Below are 20,608 nucleotides of genomic sequence, written 5' to 3' on the forward strand. Positions count from 1 at the left end.
GCTGTTTTCATTGGAGAAAATAAGGTTTAGGGGTGACTTGATAGAGGTGTACAAGATGATTAGGGGTTTAGATAGGGTTGACCATAAGAACCTTTTTCCACATATGGAGTCAGCTATTACGAAGGGGCATAGCTTTAAATTAAGGGGTGGTAGGTATAGGACAGATGTTAGGGGTAGATTCTTTACTCAGCGAGTCGTGAGTTCATGGAATGCCCTGCCAGTAGCAGTGGTGGACTCTCCCTCTTTATGGGCATTTAAACGGGCATTGGATAGGCATATGGAGGATAGTGGGCTCGTGTCGGTTTGGTGGGCTTGGATCGGCGCAACATCGAGGGCCAAAGGGCTTGTACTGCGCTTTATTTTTCCATCTATCGACACATGGCTTTCTTACTTTAAACTCAAAATACTTTTGAATCTGTTTTTAAATAAAAAGATTTGTTATGTATACTGAATCCATTACCTTTTAAAAGAATTGATTTTCTCTAAGAATTAGTCAAGCAATTATTCCAGTATGAGTCATTTTAATTTTGAAAATCCTTTGAAAAGTGTGATTATTTAACATTACATTAGCTATTTTGATAAGCATGGAATCTGCACAAGTATGTATAACTGAGTCGGATGTTGTTGCAACAGATGTTCAAATTTGATAGACCTTATGGGTTATTCTTTATGCATCTTTGCTTATCTTTATATTATAGTAAACTGTCCGAGGCTGCAGCTCATCCACTGCTCTAAATTGCAAATGAGGATAAAATCCTACCAAGTTGCACTGCGACATCTTGTACCCAAGTTGTTTCCAGGACAGTTGAATTTTCAAGTGTAGTTTAATTAATATATCATGTACTTTGAAATTTGCAAAGAAATTTGAAGGCAGAACTGTATGTAGTTGCTAGATTTTCTGCAGACTTGTGCCTAATACTTTAAGCACACTGAGAAGTTGTATGCTATAAAAATACAAGTTTTAGTTGTTGGAGCTTGTGGAGTGAAAAGAAGCATCTGCAGCATTGTTCAGTCCAGAAGTAAGGATATTGTACGCAAGCGCGCACTTTAACCACTAAAATGTTTTAAGAGGATCCTTTTGGGACCTGAAATTTAACTTGTTACGTGATCAGACCAATCTTGTGAAACCTCCCTGTGGCTTTAGGTATTTCTGGCCATTAATTTTAAAAAATTAATGGTATGACTTCTGATACTGTATGAACATAAATTTACATTTATAGCATATATTGATAGTATATAGTTATATTTCTCAACTTTATTTAAAACTGCTAGTTTATTCATCTGTGCATTAGTTACCATTGTATAGCCACTCATCTAGCTATCACTGTATGCTTGGACTAAACATGTTAAAGGTGATCCTTTACTGGAAAATGTTGGCGGTGTCTTTTGGATAACATGGAAAATGAGATTCTCGGACTAAAATCCAAACATTTTCTGGTGTACTTTGAGGATATATCTGGGTTTTTAAAAATATATCTTTTTCACATAGTGCTAGCTGCACCCAAAGCCTGAATTAACTGAAACCAGGCAAATTGAAAAAGACCCAAGTTCGACATGTTGGAATGAGAGTTGAAAACTCCATGGTTTCTTGTTCAGCAACTAATAGTTGGCAGTAATGCTGAAAGTTAAGCACTTGCAACTGATGAGTCATCCATAGCCTTTTCTGAAGTATTAGAATTTACTAATTTCAGAATTTCTTTTCATAGGAAGTAGTAACAGTCCTGATGAATCAAATACAGGAAATGAGAGTTTCATGTAGTCAGAAAACAGAAGCTGTATCTCACTTGACTCAAGAATTGGAGGATATCAAGGTGAGTTAAATTACAGGCTGTAGTATGAATTCATCTGAATCTTTCTGTAACTCCAGATTTTTAGCATTATTGGCGATGTAAAGCTAGCGCTATAAACTGAACTCCTATGACTTTTAACAGAGTGATTAACTATACCTAGCAGCATGCCTCCATGTTGCATTGCCGCTGAATCACTGTGCTTTGGAAATGGATATTGAATATGGATTTTAACTTTGCTGTAGCACACTTTAAGTGCAAAATAAAAACCGACTACTTCCCTCCCAAAAATGGGTTGAAAGTATTTCTAGGATATCTCTCAGTTTTTATGCATCACCTCAGGATCATCCCAAATTTGGATACCACCCTGGGAAGTTGCATTGAGGTAATTGCTCTTTTCATAGAAATTTATAGAAATCAAAGCACTGTAGGCAGCTAATCAGCAAATAAACCTACGCTTTGCTAACCCTTCAAACTAAATTGCTAATTATAATTTATTTTTCTTTGTCTTTTCCCTATAATTTATGATGTGGAGGTGCCTGTATTAGACTGGAGTGGACAAAGTCACAACTCATACCACACTGGATTATAGTCCAACAGATTTATTTAAAATCACAAGTTTTTGTGTCTACAGCCTGGATAACAAGTTTTTGCAGGTGATCAAAAGTGCCAAACGGTGTGAGTAAGGTGTCAACAGCTGAATAGCAAATGAAGGGATGATTTTACACAGAACAGTTTGGTGGGGCTACATGTAGTGCGATATGAACCCAAGATCATGGTTGAGGCTGTCCTCACGGGTATAGGACTTGGTTATCAGTTTCTGCTCAATGATTCTGTGTTGCTGTGTATCTAGAAGCCCACCTTACTGAAGACTGGAGGCGGAATGTCCTTGACCACTAAAGTGGTCCCTCCCAGCCTCCAATCTTTGGTTAAGCATACTCCAAGGCAGCCTTCGAGATACACAACGACACAGAATCACTGGTAGCCAAGTTCTGTACTGATGAGGATGGCCTCAACCATGATCTTGGGTTCATGCCGCGCTACATGTAACCCCATCATACTGTTCTATGCAAAATCTACCTTAATGATCTGTTATGACACTATCACATAACTTATCTCACTATCTTAATAAATTTGTACAGTTTTGTTACTTTGGATAAACCCTCATTATGCAACTCTTATATCTATCCTGTTCTTCCAGCCATTTGGTTTGTCTCAAGCGCTATCTTTTAAAATTTTTTTGGTGTAATTATCTGTCTGCCTTAATTAATTGGATCATAGGTCATCCCTTCACTTGCTATTCAGCTGTTAATACTTTAATCACACCATTTGACACTTTGATCACCTGCAAAGACTTGTTATTCAGCCTGTCAACCCTCCACTCACACTGTCTGTAGTTATCTTTTTGGCACTCTTAATAACCTGAATTATCCTGCCATTATCTCTGTGCGTATCGAATCTGTGCCTATATGTTTCCCTCCATTTCACCTGACGAAACAGCAGCGCTCTGAAAGCTTGTTGTTTTCAAATAAACCTGTTGGACTATAATCTGGTGTCTTGTGACTTCTGACCCTATAATCCAAGTCAGATTTCGACTCTATCCAATTTTCTATTCAGTGTAGTTGCTGTATAACTAATCACCTGATTTTATTTTCTAATAAAAGTATTCTAATTTCCTTCTTTATCCTTCTAGTGATCTTAACACTGTCTCCTTATTATTGATTTGCTAAATAGATATCCTGTATATCTTCCATAATTTTCAAACTCTACAAACCTTTCTTCATGATAAGATCGCTCATTATTTGAGATGTTAAATAAACAGTAAATAATCAATTACACTATTTTGCATTGAACTCATGATTTGAATTATTCGTCCAGCATAATTCGTCCACCATAGCCATTTACAGTGCCAAAATACATCATGACAAGTTGCAACATTCATTGTCATGTATCTGGTCATTTATGCCTCGCAGAAGGAAATAAACTTCCCACAAATTAACAGGTTAGCCATTTCATACAATCTCCGCAGTGCAGAAAGAGGCCATTTGGCCCATAGGGTCTGCACCAACCCTCTGAAGAGCATCCCATCCAGACCCTTCCCATAACCTTGTATTTACCATGGCTAATCCACCTAATGTGTACATCTTTGGACTGAGAGGAAGTCGCAGCGTCTGGTTGAAACCCATGCAGACATGGGGAGAATGTGCAAACTTCTCTCAGACAGTCACCCAAGGTTAGAATCGAACCTAGGTCCCAGGTGCTGTGAAGCAATACCACCATTCATTTACTGATCTGAGAGCTCTGATTGTGTACTGTAGTGTTGCCCTCAGAGACAGTGACAATTTTCCTCCTTTGACATGAGAAACTGTGGTCTTCTAAGATTTTATTGACACATGTTTAATTAACAATGTTTATTGTGCACTCATGCCCACGTGTATCTGTGTTAAAATTCCTTAAACCTTTTTTTAATGGAGCACTTGTTCCTAGCAAGTAAAAAATACTTCACCTTTTTTATATGGTTTGAAAGAAACTTCAAAAAGCTATTGTGTTAACTTGCAGCATGATGTAGACCCAAAGATCTCTGGTTTCAGTGGGCTTGCTGAGCAATAGAATCCGAGTGTTTTTTCTTGAGAATTGTAGTTAGGAATTTCACTAGTGCTCTTATGATGTGAAGTAAATTGACAGCAAGTTTTAAATTTCAGTTTTGCTTTGATAATAAATACTCAAATGGTAATATTTTCTGTTACGGCTTCAGTTAAAGTACAATGCTGCTCTGGTTGCTAAGGAGGAAAACAAAGCCTCTATTGAAAGAAAGGAGAAAGAAATCTTGGAGATGAAAGAGGTTGTAGAGAGAAAGGAGAATTCATGCAATGTGCAGGTGAGACCATAAAATTTAATACTCTTCAGATTTTTACGCATAACTTTTTGTTTTGTTGGATTAACCAGGAGGCATTGAATTATTCTAATCCTTTTCTTAATTCATTCATAAGATGTCATTATCACTGATGACGCCAGCATTTGTTTCCCAGATTTAGTTGTCTTTGAATTGAGTGTCTTGCTATTTCAGTGAACAGTTAAAAGTTGATCACGTTGCTGTGGGACTGGAGTCAAATATAGGCCAGGCCAAATAGGGATGGCAGATTTCCTTTCCCAAAGAACATGAGTGAATCAGAGAGGTTTTTATGACAATCAATAATTTCATGGTCACGTTACTGAGAATAACTGATAGGTTCACCTGGTGTGTAGAGATACCCACAATGTTGTTAGAAAGGTACTTCCAGGATTTTGACCTAGGGTTGGTGAAGGGATGGTGATATAGTTCCAAGTCAGAATGGTGTGTGACTTGTAAGGGAATTTGCAGATGTTGGTGTTCCCATGCTTCTGCTGTCTATGTCCTAGTAGGTAATAAGGATCACTAGTTGTCAAAGGAGCCTCTGAGTTATTGCATCTTATAGATGGCCCATAGTGCTGCTACTGTATGTCAATGGTGAAGGTGAATATTAGAAGTGAATAGTGGGATATCAGTCAAGCAGGCTGTTTTGTCCTGGATGGTGTTGAGCTGCTTGAATGTTGTTGGAACTACACTCATCCAGGGCTGGAGGATTTGAACTATCGAGAGGGGCTGAATAGGCTGGGGCTATTTTCCCTGGAGCATCTGAGGCTGAGGGGTGACCATATAGAGGTTTATAAAACATTATGGGGATTGTTAGACTGAATATCTAAAGTTTTTTCCCTCAGAGTGGGGGAATTCAAAACTAAAGAGCATAGGTTTAAGGTGAGAGGGTACAGATATAAAGGGACCTAAGAGGCAACTTTTTCATGCAGAGGGAAAGAGCTGCCAGAGGAAGTGGTGGAGGCTGGTACAATTACAACATTTTAAAAGGCATCGGGATGTGTAGATGAATATGTAGGGTTTATAGGGAAATGGGCCAAGTGCTGGCAAATGGGACTAGATTAATTTAGGATATCTGGTTCATGAAGAGCGTGGCTAGGATAAATAGGCAAAGTCTTTTCCCTGGGGTGGAGGAGTCCAGAACTAGAGGGCATAGGTTTAGGGTGAGTGGGGAAAGATATAAAGGAGACCTAAGAGGCAACTTTTTCATGCAGAGGGTGGTGTGTGTATAGAATGAGCTGCTAGAGGAATTGGTGAAGGCTGGTATAATTACAACATTTAAAAGGCATCTGGATGTCTATATGAATAGGAAGGGTTTAGAGGGACACGGGTCAAATGCTGGCAAATGGGACTAGATTAGGTTAGGATATATGTTCGACATTGACAAGTTGGACTGAAGGGTCTGTTTCTGTGCTGTACAACTCTGACTCTAAGTAGACAGCATTCCATCACACTCCTGACTTGAGCCTTCTAGAAAGTGGCCAGGCTTTGGGGAGTCAGAAGGTAAGTTGCTTGCTACATAAGTTTAACAAACTCATCAAGCAGGCGCAGACTCATTTGAACACCAGTTAACACTGGAATTTGACCACAGAACACAGTGCTTCATATTTTACAGCTGAAGCTAGCATATTTACATACAATTACTACACAAAAATGTTTAAACAGTAACAAATTCAGCCAGGTAGACTTCATAGAATGAGGTCCCTGATTGGACTAGATTAACAGCCCCAACCAGGGAGTCCTGGCTGACAGATATAAATAGGAGTCTCAGAGGTTCTGTTCACTCCGAGTTGGATCAGTGTCAAGGATTCTCCACACGTAAATATAGAGTGACTTGGTGATGAGATACTCTCCTCAGTGGTGGCAAGAGAAAACCATGTGGTGACAAGAGAAAATCACGTGCTCCTAAAGAAATTGGATCGCATAGTCATCTTTGAGTTGGGGTAAGCATTTCTGGCATCATACTGCTATTTGGCAAGCTTGACTGGTTTGATCCTGCCGTCGAAGACTAGACCCAGTATGTGAGAAGAATGTTTCAGTGTCAGGGCAAATGACATTGGGACAGATGACAATCAACAAATCATTCTCCTCACAGCTTGTGGAACTGCAGCTTTTTCAGTTATTAGGAACCCAACTTTCCCTGAGGCAAACTTTTCAAGAGTTGACAGATTTAGTTAAGGAGTATTATGAACCCGAGCCTCTTCTGATTCTGAAACACCATCAGTTTAACTTGGCAATTGAAAAACCAGGCAAAACTATATCGGGATTTTTGACTGAAGTGACTGGCAGAGGCTTGTACATAAGAACTAGGAGCAGGAGTAGACCATCTGGTCCTTCGAGCCTGCTCCGCCATTCAATAAGATTATGGCTGATCTTTTCATGGCGACAACTCCACTTACCCGCCCTCTTACCGTAATCCTTTAATTCCTTTATCGTTCAAATAAAATCTATCTTAGCTTTTAAAATGTTCACTGAAGTAGCGTCAACTATTTCACTGGGCAGGGAATTCTATAGATTTACAATCCTCTGAGTAAAGAAGTTTCTTCTCAATTCAGTCCCAAATCTGCTCCCCTAATTTTGAGTTTATGCCCTCTTGTCCTAGTGTCACCTGCCAGTGAAATCTTATCAATTCCCTTCATAATTTTATATGTTCAAGTTCCTCCCTCACTCTTCGAAATTCCAATGAATATAATCCCAGTCTACTTGGTGTCTCCTTATAAACTAACTGCCTCAACTCTAGAATCAACTAGTGAACCTCCTGTACAGCCCCTCCTGTGCCAGTACATCCTTTCTCATGTAAGGAGACCAAAGCTGCACATAGTACTCCAGGTGTGGCCTCAGCAGCACTCTATACAGCTGCAACATAACCTCCCTGCTTTAAAACTCTATCCCTTTAGCAATGAAGGACAAAATGTATTTGCCTTCCTAATTACCTGTTGTACCTGCAGGCCAACCTTCTGTGGTTCATGCACAAGGACACCCAGGTCCCTCTGCGTAGCAGCATTTATTAACATTGTATTCCATCTGCCCGACCCTTGTCCACTCACTTAAAGTAACTATGTTCATCTGCAAATTTTCATTGTTCTCTGCACACTTTTGCTGTGCCTCTCATCTTAGTGTCACCTGCAAACTTTGACACACTACACATAATCCCCAACTCCAAATCATCTATATAAATTGTGAATAATTATGGTCCTAACACTGATCCCTCAGGCACACCACTGGTTACTGATTGCCAACCAGAATAGAACTTATTTATCCCAACTCTTTGTTTCCTGTTAGTCAACTAATCCTCTATCCATGCTAATACTTTACACGTAATGTCATGCATCTTTGTCTTATGCAGCAGCCTCTTCTGTGGCACCTTGTCGAAGGTCTTTTGGAAATCTAGGCACACCACATTTTGTGACTTGGGTTTAAACCATAATGAGATGCTGAGAGACCATTCGGTATGTGGGATTAATGATATAATTGTGCAGAAGCACCTACTAGCTGAAGCTGAACTAGAATTCAACAGACATCGCACCTGGTTTTATCAGAAAAGAATGCAGCAAGTGGAGCATGAGTGCAGGGTATTCCAATGGATATTGCCACTCTTAGCTTGGAGAACACCACTTGGGTGAAAGCAATTGCCTTCAGGACATATCCTGAACAGAGGGACTTTAGGTCAGACCACTGCAAAACCCCAAAACAAAGCCAAGTCTCGGCAAAACTGTTAAAAGTTTCTTCAGGATCCTGGTCGGCAAGCCATTGTAGTTCCTATTGGTGTGTGGACTTGAGACAGCAAAAGACTCCCACTAGACCTAAACTGAATAAGAGATTTCATAGGCCAGTATCAAGGAGCGTGCACACCCCAGAAATTTCACGTACGTTTGAGTTGGAACAGTTGAATTTCTTAGCAATATCCAAATCCGGACAATCAAAATAAATATCTGGTTAAATGGTCACCCGGTTCAATACTGGTACAGCCACTTGTGATCGCAGAACCAGTCTTTAACAAAATTCATTCTGGATTCTAACCTTTACATTTGCGCGAATTTCAGCTAGACTACAAACCTATACCAGGGAATCCCTACAAATTAAGTGTACAACTTCGGTTCTGGTCTGTTATTGAGAACCAGCTGGTTCAGTTATCACTGATTCTAGTAAAAGGCTTGTGTCCAAGCTTGATGGTGCAAAATTAGTTGAGAACATTTTTCGATTAGAAAATGGCTGCCTGAGTCAAGTCATAATTAAGTACCTGGAGACTTTTTAGGTAGGTCTGGCCTTTGCGAAGCTGGACATGAGCCATGGGTACTTGCAAATGTGATTAGATGAGGATATCCAGAAGTATGCTGCAATTAATACCCATAAGGGTTTGTACTAATATAAGACTGAATTTGGGGTATCGTCAACCTTGCAATTTTTCAGTGGATGATGGAGAATATTTTACAAAGTCTACCCCAGGTTGCCATTCATCTAGATGATGTGCTAATAATGGGCATTTAGAGAACTTGAACACAGTCCTTAAAACGTTTCTCCCAGGCAAATGTAGAAGGGAAAAAGTATGTGTTCTAGGCACCCCAAGAGACCTATTTGGCTATTGAGTCGACAAGACAACGTTGTACCTGTTGGAAGTACAAATGAGGGTGATCAACGGACTCCTGGCTCCCACGTCAGTACCAAAGCTTAGGTCTTTTCTTGGGCTAGTGAATTATTATGGAAAGTTCATACACAGCCTCGCCTCCATCTTCGCACCTTTGCATCAACTCTTAAAAGGGGTCAGCTTTAAAAAATGGTTGCATAACCAAGCCATGGCCTTCAGGAAAGTGAAGAAACAGCCATCATCCTCTAAAGCATTGACATACTATGATTCCACATGAGATCTGTTATTGACATGTGATACCTCCCCATATGGCATCAGGGTAGTATTACTCATAGGTGGTCCAATGGGGAGGATCCCCAATAGTGTATACATCCAGGACTTTAGCTAATGCAGAGCATAATTACACCCAGATAGAGAAGAAAGATGTGGTGGTCATATTTGGAGTCAAGAAGTTCCTCAGTGGATGTAAAATTGTAATAATAACAGATCACAAACCCCTGTTCAGTCTACTTAGAGAACAGGGCAGTGCCACCTATAGCTTCAAGCAGAATTCAGCAGTGGTATCTTATACTAAGTGCATAATATTACAAGTTGGAACACTGTCTGAGAGGACAAGTAGCAAATTCGGATGCATTGAGCCCCCTCCAGCTGGCAGATACACCACAGGTAGTACTGCCACAATAAGCGTCTGTATTGGTTTTAGATTTTCTGGACACACTTCCATTTGCAGCTGACGATATCAGACTTTGTACGCAGAAACATCTGCTCCTGACAAAACTGAAACAGCTGGTGGTGATGGGAGAAACCAATGGGTTGTCATAACCAGAATTGAAATCCTTTTGGATCTCGAGAGACCAAATCATAGTAAAGGATGGCATTATATTATGGGGTGTAAGAGTGATTTGTCCCAAGCCAAGGTTGCAACCAGATTCTGGCTGAACTCCTCCAGGGTCATTCAGGAGTTTCCAAATGAAGATGTTGGCAGGATGTCATGTCTGGTGTCCAGGGTTGGATGCAGACTTAGCTGTGTTGGTGGGGCAGTGCCCAGAGCACCAACAAGGATAAAAATTACTGCTCGCAGCCCCCCTGCATTTTGTGGGGATGACCAGGTCAACCCTGGACTTGGTTACACATCAACCATGCAGATTCTTTCATGGGTTCAATTTTTTTTTGTCATTGTAGACACCCGTTCAAAATGGTTGGACAGATTGGTTGCATAGAGTTCATTTGTCAAACATGGAGACGAGAATAGAAAAAACTGCTCAATGTTTTGTACTACGTGGACAACCGTAACTGTTGGTCACAGATAATGAGCCATTGTTTCCCAGCTGGGAATTTGAATATTTCCTAAAGTTGAATGGTATCCATCATCCAATGATCTGGCAGAAAAAGCAGTGCATACATTGATGCACGAAACAATGCCAGAAACGAGACTCAGCTAAACCGGAGAAGCAGTTTACTTCAGCGGATGAAATATGGTGTAGGAACCATGGGAATGACCCTGCATGGATAAGAGACATGGTCAACGCGAGGTCAGGTCCAGTTTGAGGAGGTGCAACTGTCCTGAGCAAGCGCAAGGACCATGGGAAAGCTGCAAACTCGCAAATGGTTCGGGAGCAAAATGTGCCCTGTTCCTCAACTGCATTTCCGACTGTTAGGGAACCCGTACGTTCTCCCTTTCTGTCAAGTATCGGAAAATAGCTCAGAATCTGAGATGGATACTGGTGGATGTTGCTGTCTCAATGCGTTTGCAGCCTGAAGAGGAGAATGAATTTCTTCCAAGATCCTCCGGGTGCAAGAGCTGAGCTGCACTGTATCAGAGGCAGAGTTGGAGGAACCTGGAAAATGCCCAAGAAGGAGCAACAAAAAAACAAAAGAACAGGCCTATGTCCTCAAACTCGGGAGGGATGTAGTGATTATAACAAGGTCGGCCAAGTGGACCTGAGGGTATGAATTCCATGATTGCAGCTGTTAATCTGGTCCACTCGGAGCCATGGCTGACCAATATAAACATGAATGTCAGAGGTTTTGATCACTCAGCAGGATCAGTGTCAAGGACTCTCCATGTAGAAATAAAGAGTGACTTTGTGACTGGATCCTGTCCTCAGTGGAGATATTGCATATAGTATTTAGTTTTGTTCCACAGTGACTTATTTGTAACTCTGAAATATGCTGTGATTATTTCCATTTTGCATCAGTTACGGTGATATTCATTTTTCTTTACACTTAACAGTAGATTTTAAGTCCTACCTGTGGTTTCTTTATTTATCACATTTCCTAATTATGGATGGAACAGTCTCCCTAGCCTATATCCTACATCCAGAAATGATGAATTGGATGAAGGAGTTGTGCAGCAATAGGGATAGGCAATAAATGCTGGCCAGCCAGCAATACCCTTGTTCCACAAGTGAATATTTTTTTTTTGAAAAAGGCAGATAGTTACAAAAGGTCAAAATAGTTATAGGGTGGCATGTTGTTCAGTGAAGTAGGGAGGAATCCATCTCAATGCATGTTACTCTCACCTAAGTCTATTTTTGTGCATATGATGCATTAACTGAAGAAAGACGTGTGCATGTGTAAGAGAGCAAAATACGAGTAAAGGGAGTTATTTTGGAGTCTGGGTAAGTCTCCATCTATGGAGCATGAGGAATTTGCCAGCCCTATAGTAAAATTGTTAAATCTGATCCCCAAAACTGACAAGGTAATGTTTCGGCGAACTTTTAAAATGTGTGTTGGCTATAATGCGATTACATCGCCAACACTTTAAGCTCTGTTTCTAAAACCTGATTTTTCTATAACATGGGGTTGCACAAGAATACAACCATTGTGTTATAGAAGAACTACTTGTAGCTTTAGCTGATTGAATTCCAGCAGTACCTCTCTGTGCACTTGGACCCTAGGCAATGTCTCTGTGCTAAAGTCCTGGGAGTTTGATGAATGTATATGGGGAGGGAGTCTGTTATTTTGTATGTGGAAAAATCAACTATACCCATTTGACTTTCTCAGTAATTTTGGTTTGAAGTTGTAATGGCACATGCTAAAAGCGTGGCTTTCCAGCAAAAAAAATTGTACCACCGGTACAGTTGTGAGTTTCATATTTATATAGAAATTACATCCCTTATCTGAGAACTTGTGCTACTGGAATGAAAAAAAAATCCGAACTCAAATCCCAGGTGCAAGAGCTAGTGTTCTTATGTTAAATTGTATGTTGCTCACTGTTCACATACATTGCTTTTAAATCCTTAGATGGAGATGCTTTGTGAAGATTTGACCAATGCCACTCAACAGCTTGATCAGCTGACTGAGGACTCCAAAAAACAGGCAACAATATTGCAGATAATGCAAGAAGAAGCAGAGAAAAATGCAGTGACTATTAAAGAACTTCATGATCAGGTAATGAAATTAAAAGTCTCTACTTCTCTGGATGCAAAAATATAATAAGATGTTGGCACTCAAGTACTCTGCAATATTAGTTGCATTTTAACTGCTGGAATGTTTGCTGATCACTTTGTACTGAAGTCATAAGTTCCACTTTACAGTGAATTTTAGTTTGGTATTTTTAAAATATAAGTAAAGGTAACATTAAGTTAGTTGTGTGGGTGGTTTCAATTTCAGGTGGCAGGTTCTGACCTTTTTCTGTTAGTTAATAAATATAATCCGTCTGCTCTTCTTTTGACTTTAAGTCTCTTTTAACAATGGGGCTATGGGAAGAAATTTAATAAATATTTTCAGGCATGAACTGATTAGACAGCTTTCCTAAATTATATTGGGGATGGTCAGGGTAAATGAGGTGCAGGTTAGCAGCAATCCACATTGCTATGGAACCATAAGTGTACTCTTGTCTCTTTCAGTTCCACAATCAAGGAACTTCAAACTTTATGAACTTGTCATTTGGTTAACAGGATCTTGGCAACCTCCTGCAGTGACTTGCTATGTTCATTTTCTGACTAATTTTGGAGAAGAATACAAAGCAGGCAATAGGGCCCTGCTTACATTAATTTGGGGTCTAATGCCTGTTTAAAACAATTGCCTAGAACACTGATTATTATCTGAGCTATTATGACATAAAGACTTATTCCTGAGAACTTTTATGACATTAGATATTATTCTGAGAAAATTAATCTTTTTGCTCATTTCAGAACTGACGAAAGTCAGCAGCCTGAAACATTAACTTTCTTTCCCTCACCCGATGCTGCCTGATCTGACTCTTTCTAGCGTTTTTTGTTTCTCATTAAGATTTCCAGCATCTACGGCATTTGACTCGAAGGTAACTCAATTGCTATAGAATGTGTGATTATGCGCCACACCACATGGATTATGTTGTGTTCGTTCTTTTAAAAAATTCTTCATAAATGTTACTGTATTCATTTCCAGCTGAAGGTGAAAGATGCTGAAATTCAAGCAACAAAAAGTACATACGAACAGAAACTTCAGCAGATTGAGTCCTTCAGGGACATTTCTGCTAACAAGCCACAGGTGAGATCACTGAAAAGTTAGTATTTCTGTCCCCAACTCCACTCCTTTCTGCCCTTTTGTTCTACAGGCAGCAACTGTACTCGACAAAAATATTCTGGGTACCACATCCAAGTGGTTGCTCCCAAACTAATAGGCTGATATGAGCACTGCATTTAGATCTTAAGCTTACAAATAGTGGCTGACTTTGAGGTTTGATAAAGTTGAGCTTTTTATTGCTATGCTGGCCACACTATTTTCATCTGACACCTATTGCAGAGACATTTTCTCACTCCAACCAAATTGTATCAGGCCTAGCTGTTATGCAATTCTTCTATATAATAGTTATTGAGCATCATGAAGAAACTGCACAGACAAGTTCATTGCTATTTCAATGTTGATGAAGTTCACCATATGAAGTTAAGACCAGCTCGGAGCAAAATTTTGAAGCAGAATACCAAATGTAGAGAGTACTGTAAACTGAAGAGCAATGTGCTCAGATGTAATTTGGAAATAAAGCCTAGAGCCAATGTCATGGTGGTCCACAAATGCATTTTGAATGATTACAGTTGATGGTAATTGTTTCTTGAATTTGGCCTTGAAATAGATACTGTGCTAAGTCTCATAGCTCATGCCACGCCTTACAAAGCCAGTGTTGCCATGGGGGAATGAGACTTTACCTGGATTTCTCACACACTTGCTCTTGTTCAGGACTTTATGTATAATTGGTATACCAGTTCACACCAGGTATACCAGTCTATCAGATGGAATTGCTCCCTGTCTGGATATCCAAATTGGGATTCGGTGTGAGCACTGAATTCTAATTGGAAAAAGTAATTTGTAGTGGGGGAAGTGGCTGCTATTTGTGAAGAGACCCTTGAAGCATCAAAATAAGGTTTTCTTCTGGTGCCAGCCACGTGAACTGGCAGATCTCTTTCTGTTGACACTGGGTCTTGCTTCCTTGCAAATTCAGTAGTGGGTGTCATCCTATGTGGTATAACTGCTAGTTACTCATGTAAGTCTAAGTATTTTGATCCCCTTAAGAATTTGGCTTATATAACAAAAGTCTAACAACAACTGATTGCCTGTACTGCCATTGTAGTAACCTGTGTTCAAAAGTATGATTATTTACAGATGCCTTCCTTCCCCAGAGTCCAAGGACACCTTGTATTTTCCATATAGATCCTGTTAGATCTTTTGAGTCACAACAAGAGAAACTAGATGATCGAAGGGCATCCGAAGCCACCTTAAAACTGTTATTGAGTGAGATGGAAGCAGAAAGATCAGCCAAGAACGAACAAATTCTACAACTCAAGGTAACATATGGGGGCTTATGTTCGTTATTCAACTTGTATAGATAAAAATTTGGTTTTAGGTATTTGCTTGATAAAATGGTTTTATGTAAGTGTTTTGCATATTGAATAGCTGACCATAAAGAGCAAACTCTGGGCAGATAGACTGTTTTAGAATTTTATTGCTACTAATCCAAAGCTAGCTATAGTAAAACGAAGTTGCCTGTAAACTAGTGTCTTCCAGAATGGAAGTTGAATCTTCTGGAGAGAGCAGGAACTGATTAAGAAGTAACTTAATCTCTCCAGTCCTCTTTCTTCCTTTTAGGGGTGGAACTTCAGGACTTGGAAGCTTGGCAGCTGAAAGCACAGCCACCAGTGGTAGATAAATTAAAATTGGGGTGTGCAAGAAGCCAGAATTTAAGACATGCAGACATTTGAGGGTTGTAAACTTAGAGGAAATTAGGATTGTGTAGAGGTGAAGACATGCATGATTTCTGAACAAGGGTGAGGTTGTACATCATGGAAAGTGAACTTAATGTTCCATTTAAGTTTTAGAGGATGTAAGGTGTGAGTTATTGACACATGTTTATTTGAATTCGAAACTGCTGCTGAGAAGTATTGGAATATTCCAACAATTCTCCTCTTTGGTCATATTGGTTCAGTGCCACCTCTAACTTAAAGGCTTGAGTATTCAGGTTTCAATCCAAGATTTAAGCACACAATCAGTACAGTAGTGAGAGAGTGCTGCATTGGCATAGACATTGTCAATCCAATATGATGCTAAACTGAAATCTTGTCTTGTCCCTGTTAATTAAATGAATGTGAATGAGCCCATGCCATTATTTAAAATTAGCAAGAAGCTTTTCCCGGACACAAGACAACGTTTCTCCTTCAACTAGAACCACCAAAATGAGTCCTTCACCTCGTTTGTCAGTGGGGTTGTGCTGTGTGCCTAGAAGTCAAAAATTACTGCATTGTTAAATTAAAAAGTCAGGACCTGTTTTGTGCTTATCTTGAGGAAAGATGCTATTTTCTCTTATTTCCCCTTATGCTGAAAGAGATGCTACCTGTTTTGTAAATGGTTCCAAGAACCATGCCCATCCAATGCCATGCAGAAATTAGTAAGATGGTCAGTAAGTACTAGTGGGCAGCTCAGCTACATCTGAATTATGGGCCTTGAGAGACGTCTACGCAGAATTTCAACAAGGATCACAAACTTCAAATAAATAGAGACTCAGCTGGCCTTTTGTTTAAATTCCTTCTATAGATTTTGACTGTGAGCCTGATTATAGTGTCTGAGGTTGCTTAATTTTTAGACCAGAGTCTGAACCTACATTTGTACTGCATTCTATACATCACCCAATATATTGATCAACTGAACCACTGAGAGAGTTTGGACTTGTTTGTCTTCTCTTTTTCTACACAAGTTCATACTTAATGAGCCTGTGCTTCACATCAACTGTCAAGATTAGAGTGGTGCGGGAAAAGCACAGCAGGGCAGGCAGCATCCAAGGTGCAGGAAAATCGACGTTTTGGGCATATCAACAGTCATAGTTTTTGAAGTAAAATTTCAGCTTCAGTTCTTTAACTCTTTAAACAGTGAAAGGAAGAATTGAAAAACTTGTGCTTCATAGAAGCATTATGCAACTATAGTTTAGAGGGCTTACAGTAAGGATTTTTTTAGCACTTTCCCTTTAAGGGTTGCCTGGTTTTGTTTGTTAGTTTGGATTTTTATATTAAAATAATAAACCATGTGGTGGACTCTGTAATATAGGTCAGAGAGAATGGCTATTATCCTGAATTCATCTATGAGGGCATAAAGATTGTTGTCCAGATATTATGAATAAATTCAGTAGTGTTATTTAAATTAGCAATTGGAACATGTGGCCAACAGTATTGCTAGCGGAATGTTCTATAGTTGATGATGCAGTGATGAACACTTCCAATAGACTTCTTTTTTAAAAGCTTAGTTATGGAAAAGTGTGCCTTCACAATACAATTATACTGTTGAGAAAATGTATATGTAACCTAATGTATTTTACAAAGAATTTCAAGGTTTACATGCAAACTTTATTTTTTAATTTTCTAGTTGTTTGGATTTTGTTTGTCAATCTGTTTTTGGCTAACTTACACAACGGGGAGTTTAAGATATACATAATATTTTAGCACTTCTCTTTTTGTCACTGCCTGAATGACTGGCATTTATAAGACTGCCAGGTAGAGCAATATCTCCTGAACCTGGAGGCAGTGATGGATTTCAGGCTGAAACGATTTGAAAATTCAATGTTGGTTCATGAAGGTTCTTTTGAAATGTACAGTGTAAGGCAATGGAAAGTTGACAATAATGAAACCTAAATTTTAAAAATTTTTGACAGTTTTTTTTCTTCTCCTTTGTCCATCCAAAACCATTCTAGAGCCAGTTATGTGAAGCAAAGAATCTGCGTTTGGAAATGGATGCTTTGGAGAGATACTGTCGGAATTTGGAAAGCTCTCTAGAAAAAGCACAAAACGGGTACAAGTCTATTATAGTCTCATGTTTAAAACAGCTATTTAAAATAAACTGCCGTTTGAAAGCTTTGAGTCCAGATGTAACAAGCTTTTATTTTAAAATCTACCACCTCATCTTTCATTGTAAGTACAATATATTCTCACCTATTTTGGAGTGAATTTACTCTTTGAAGCAATAATTGGTGATGCCCAGAAACATTTTGGCTTGTAGGTGAGCATCAATTGCCCTGCCTCATGCAGTTGACTCCGTTCTTTCAGGTTTGGGCATCATGTTTCAGAGGACTTATTTTTAAACTGCACTTTTAAAAACCAATGTGAACGATGTTCTTGACATATAATAATTATTTTTTTTCAGAAGTCATGTTATTTATGACTGTCAGTTTTAATAAATTTAAAACATGTAACCTCCAAAAAAAAAGTTGCATGTTACTAATCAGTCGTTAATGTGAAGATAGATCTGCAGAGCAACCAGATATCTTTCAGCATTTTAATATGTTTACCAGATAGACTAAACATGCAGCTACAAGAGCACTTAATTCAAAAGAATAATTCTCTACTTTTGACTTCTCATAACTAGATCCGATGTTCATTTGCTGAACCCTGAGATCCACTTTTCCCTTCATTTTTTTTCTTTCCTTGAAACATCCCTTTTTCTGTGCTATGATATTTCTTTGAGGTAACCACTCATGGATGCACTACCTATTCCCTGCTTGACAAACTTTGGATTGCTACATACTTGTGCATTTTAGAGGGCCCCAAAATAAAACACGGCAGATGCTGGAAATTTGAAATAAATACAGAAAATGTTACAAATATTCAGCAAGTCTGGCAGTATCTATGAAACAGAATTACCATTTTATCATTGTGACCTTTTATCTGAATGAAATTTGATTTCAAGGGCTATTGGAGATGAGCAATAAATGATAGTCACACCAGCGATACTTAGATCCCATGAGTAAATAAACAACAAATGAAATTAAGATGATTACTAATGCGCTTTAATTAATATAAAATTACTGAAATAATCAACTGGACCACTTTTTAAAAAATTAATCACTTTCAGATTGGTTAGATTTTATGGTTCATGTTTTCTTTTGTATGACATAATTATATTAAATTTGTTTGGATATTTTATAAAGAGGTGATGTAACCAACCAGGAGAATCTAAACGATGTTGAGAAGAAATTCAAAGAAGAAATGAAGGCTAAGGTATTCCTAATTTCTTAAGACATTTTGGTGTAGCAAAATTGGATACAGTCTTGAGTAAATTTATTCTTCAGTTGTGTTTACAAATGTGCAGAGTGCCAGACCAACAATGAACAACTTTGTAAGCATTATAAATGTTTTGTTATACTTCCTCACAATTGCTAGACCATACATCCTGAAAAACAAAATTTGTTACAACTTATTGTGGTCACAAAATTGATATTCTTGATTTTAAAATTGCAGGAAGCAGCGTTACAAAAGCTAGCCATTGTGGAAACTGAGTAAGTGAATAATTTTCATTTTAATATAACCATAACATGAAATTTTCCCAGCTCAGTTGATCAAGTCACCATATGAATCAGTTAATCAGTCCTGAAGATAATTAGTTTGATCTGTGCTGTTAATTGAATACATCAGTGTTCAGGGTTTCTGCAAATGGGTCCTAGAATTGGATCGCTTCATCCCTAGGCTAGAGATGGAAAACCCATCAGGGTTGCTATCGAGTAATATCTGCTGGGAACTACACGAATGTCGAAATTGCATGAACATAAGAATGGGAGTAAATTATTTGGTCTGTCATACCTGCTTTTCCATTATACCTCACTGCCATAAAGTTATGATTCCTCTGACCATCGATGAAGGCTGGTAAGCTGTCTGGTCTTGCGGTGAGGGTTTTCGTGCTTTGGAATCATATTTACATATATATTGTTCTCAGTAGAGAAGAGAGATAATGGTAATGGGAAGGGTATTTAAATCAGCAAATATTTTGTGCGCATTGAGAAAACAATTCCAACCTGCCAGCTTCCAGGTTTCTCCTGAGGTGGCTACAGTGAGCAGTCCTCCTGTGAATACAAACATGGGACTTAACCATTCAGCCCCACAAACAATTCTAGATCTTAGCTGACTTCAATGCTATTTTCACATCCTATTCCCATGTTCCTTGGTGTAATTACTATCTAGAAATTGCTCAATGTCTAACCTGAACTACAAAATTCCTGAACATCCACAGCCCTGTAGGGTAGAGAATTTTAAACGTTTACTACCCTGAGTAAAGGTCTTCCCTCGACTGACCGAACTGGTCCTCACCCTGAACAACTTTTCTTTCCAATCCTCCCACTTTCTCCAAACAAAAGGAGTAGCCATGGGCACCCGCATGGGCCCCAGCTATGCCTGCCTCTTCGTAGGGTATGTGGAACAATCCATCTTCCGCAACTACACTGGCCCCACCCCCCATCTTTTTCTTCGCTACATTGATGACTGTATCGGCGCTACCTCGTGCTCCCACGAGGAGGTTGAACAGTTCATCCACTACACCAACACCTTCCACCCCGACCTCAAATTCACCTGGACAGTCCCGGACTCCTCCCTCCCCTTCCTAGACCTTTCTGTTTCTATCTCAGGCGACCGAATCAACACGGACATCTACTACAAACCAACCGACTCCCACAGCTACCTAGACTACACCTCCTCCCACCCTGCCCCCTGTAAAAACGCCATCCCATTCTCCCAATTCCTTCGTCTCCGCCGCATCTGCTCCCAGGAGGACCAGTCCAAAATACGTACAACACAGATGGCCCCCTTCTTCAAGGACCGCAATTTCCCCCCCGACGTGGTCGACAGTGCCCTCCACCGCATCTCCTCCACTTCCCACTCCTCCGCCCTTGAGCCCCGCCCCTCCAACCGCCACCAGGACAGAACCCCACTGGTCCTCACCTACCACCCCACCAATCTCCATGTACAGCGCATCACCCGCCGTCACTTCCGCCACCTCCAAACAGACCCCAGCACCAAGGATATATTCCCCTCCCCTCCCCTATCAGCCTGCCGTAGAGACCACTCCCACCGCGACTCCCTTGTCAGATCCACACACCCCACCGACCCAACC

The 20,608-nt window shown here is 39.6% G+C and overlaps 1 protein-coding gene across 2 annotated transcripts in view; it reads left to right on the top strand.

Annotated features, from left to right (window-relative positions):
- Window positions 1–20,608, top strand: part of kif15 (kinesin family member 15) — a 72,865-nt gene that overhangs the window by 44,174 nt on the left and 8,083 nt on the right. For both annotated transcript variants that reach the window (XM_043719563.1, XM_043719564.1), the window contains exons 25-32: window positions 1,707–1,811; window positions 4,543–4,665; window positions 12,512–12,658; window positions 13,640–13,741; window positions 14,869–15,033; window positions 17,424–17,521; window positions 18,657–18,726; window positions 18,967–19,004. In XM_043719563.1, the coding sequence (XP_043575498.1) occupies window positions 1,707–1,811; window positions 4,543–4,665; window positions 12,512–12,658; window positions 13,640–13,741; window positions 14,869–15,033; window positions 17,424–17,521; window positions 18,657–18,726; window positions 18,967–19,004 (848 nt within the window). The remainder of the gene's footprint in view (window positions 1–1,706; window positions 1,812–4,542; window positions 4,666–12,511; window positions 12,659–13,639; window positions 13,742–14,868; window positions 15,034–17,423; window positions 17,522–18,656; window positions 18,727–18,966; window positions 19,005–20,608) is intronic.

This window comes from Chiloscyllium plagiosum, chromosome 29, assembly GCF_004010195.1.
Source record: "Chiloscyllium plagiosum isolate BGI_BamShark_2017 chromosome 29, ASM401019v2, whole genome shotgun sequence".
Taxonomy (NCBI): Eukaryota; Metazoa; Chordata; class Chondrichthyes; order Orectolobiformes; family Hemiscylliidae; genus Chiloscyllium; species Chiloscyllium plagiosum.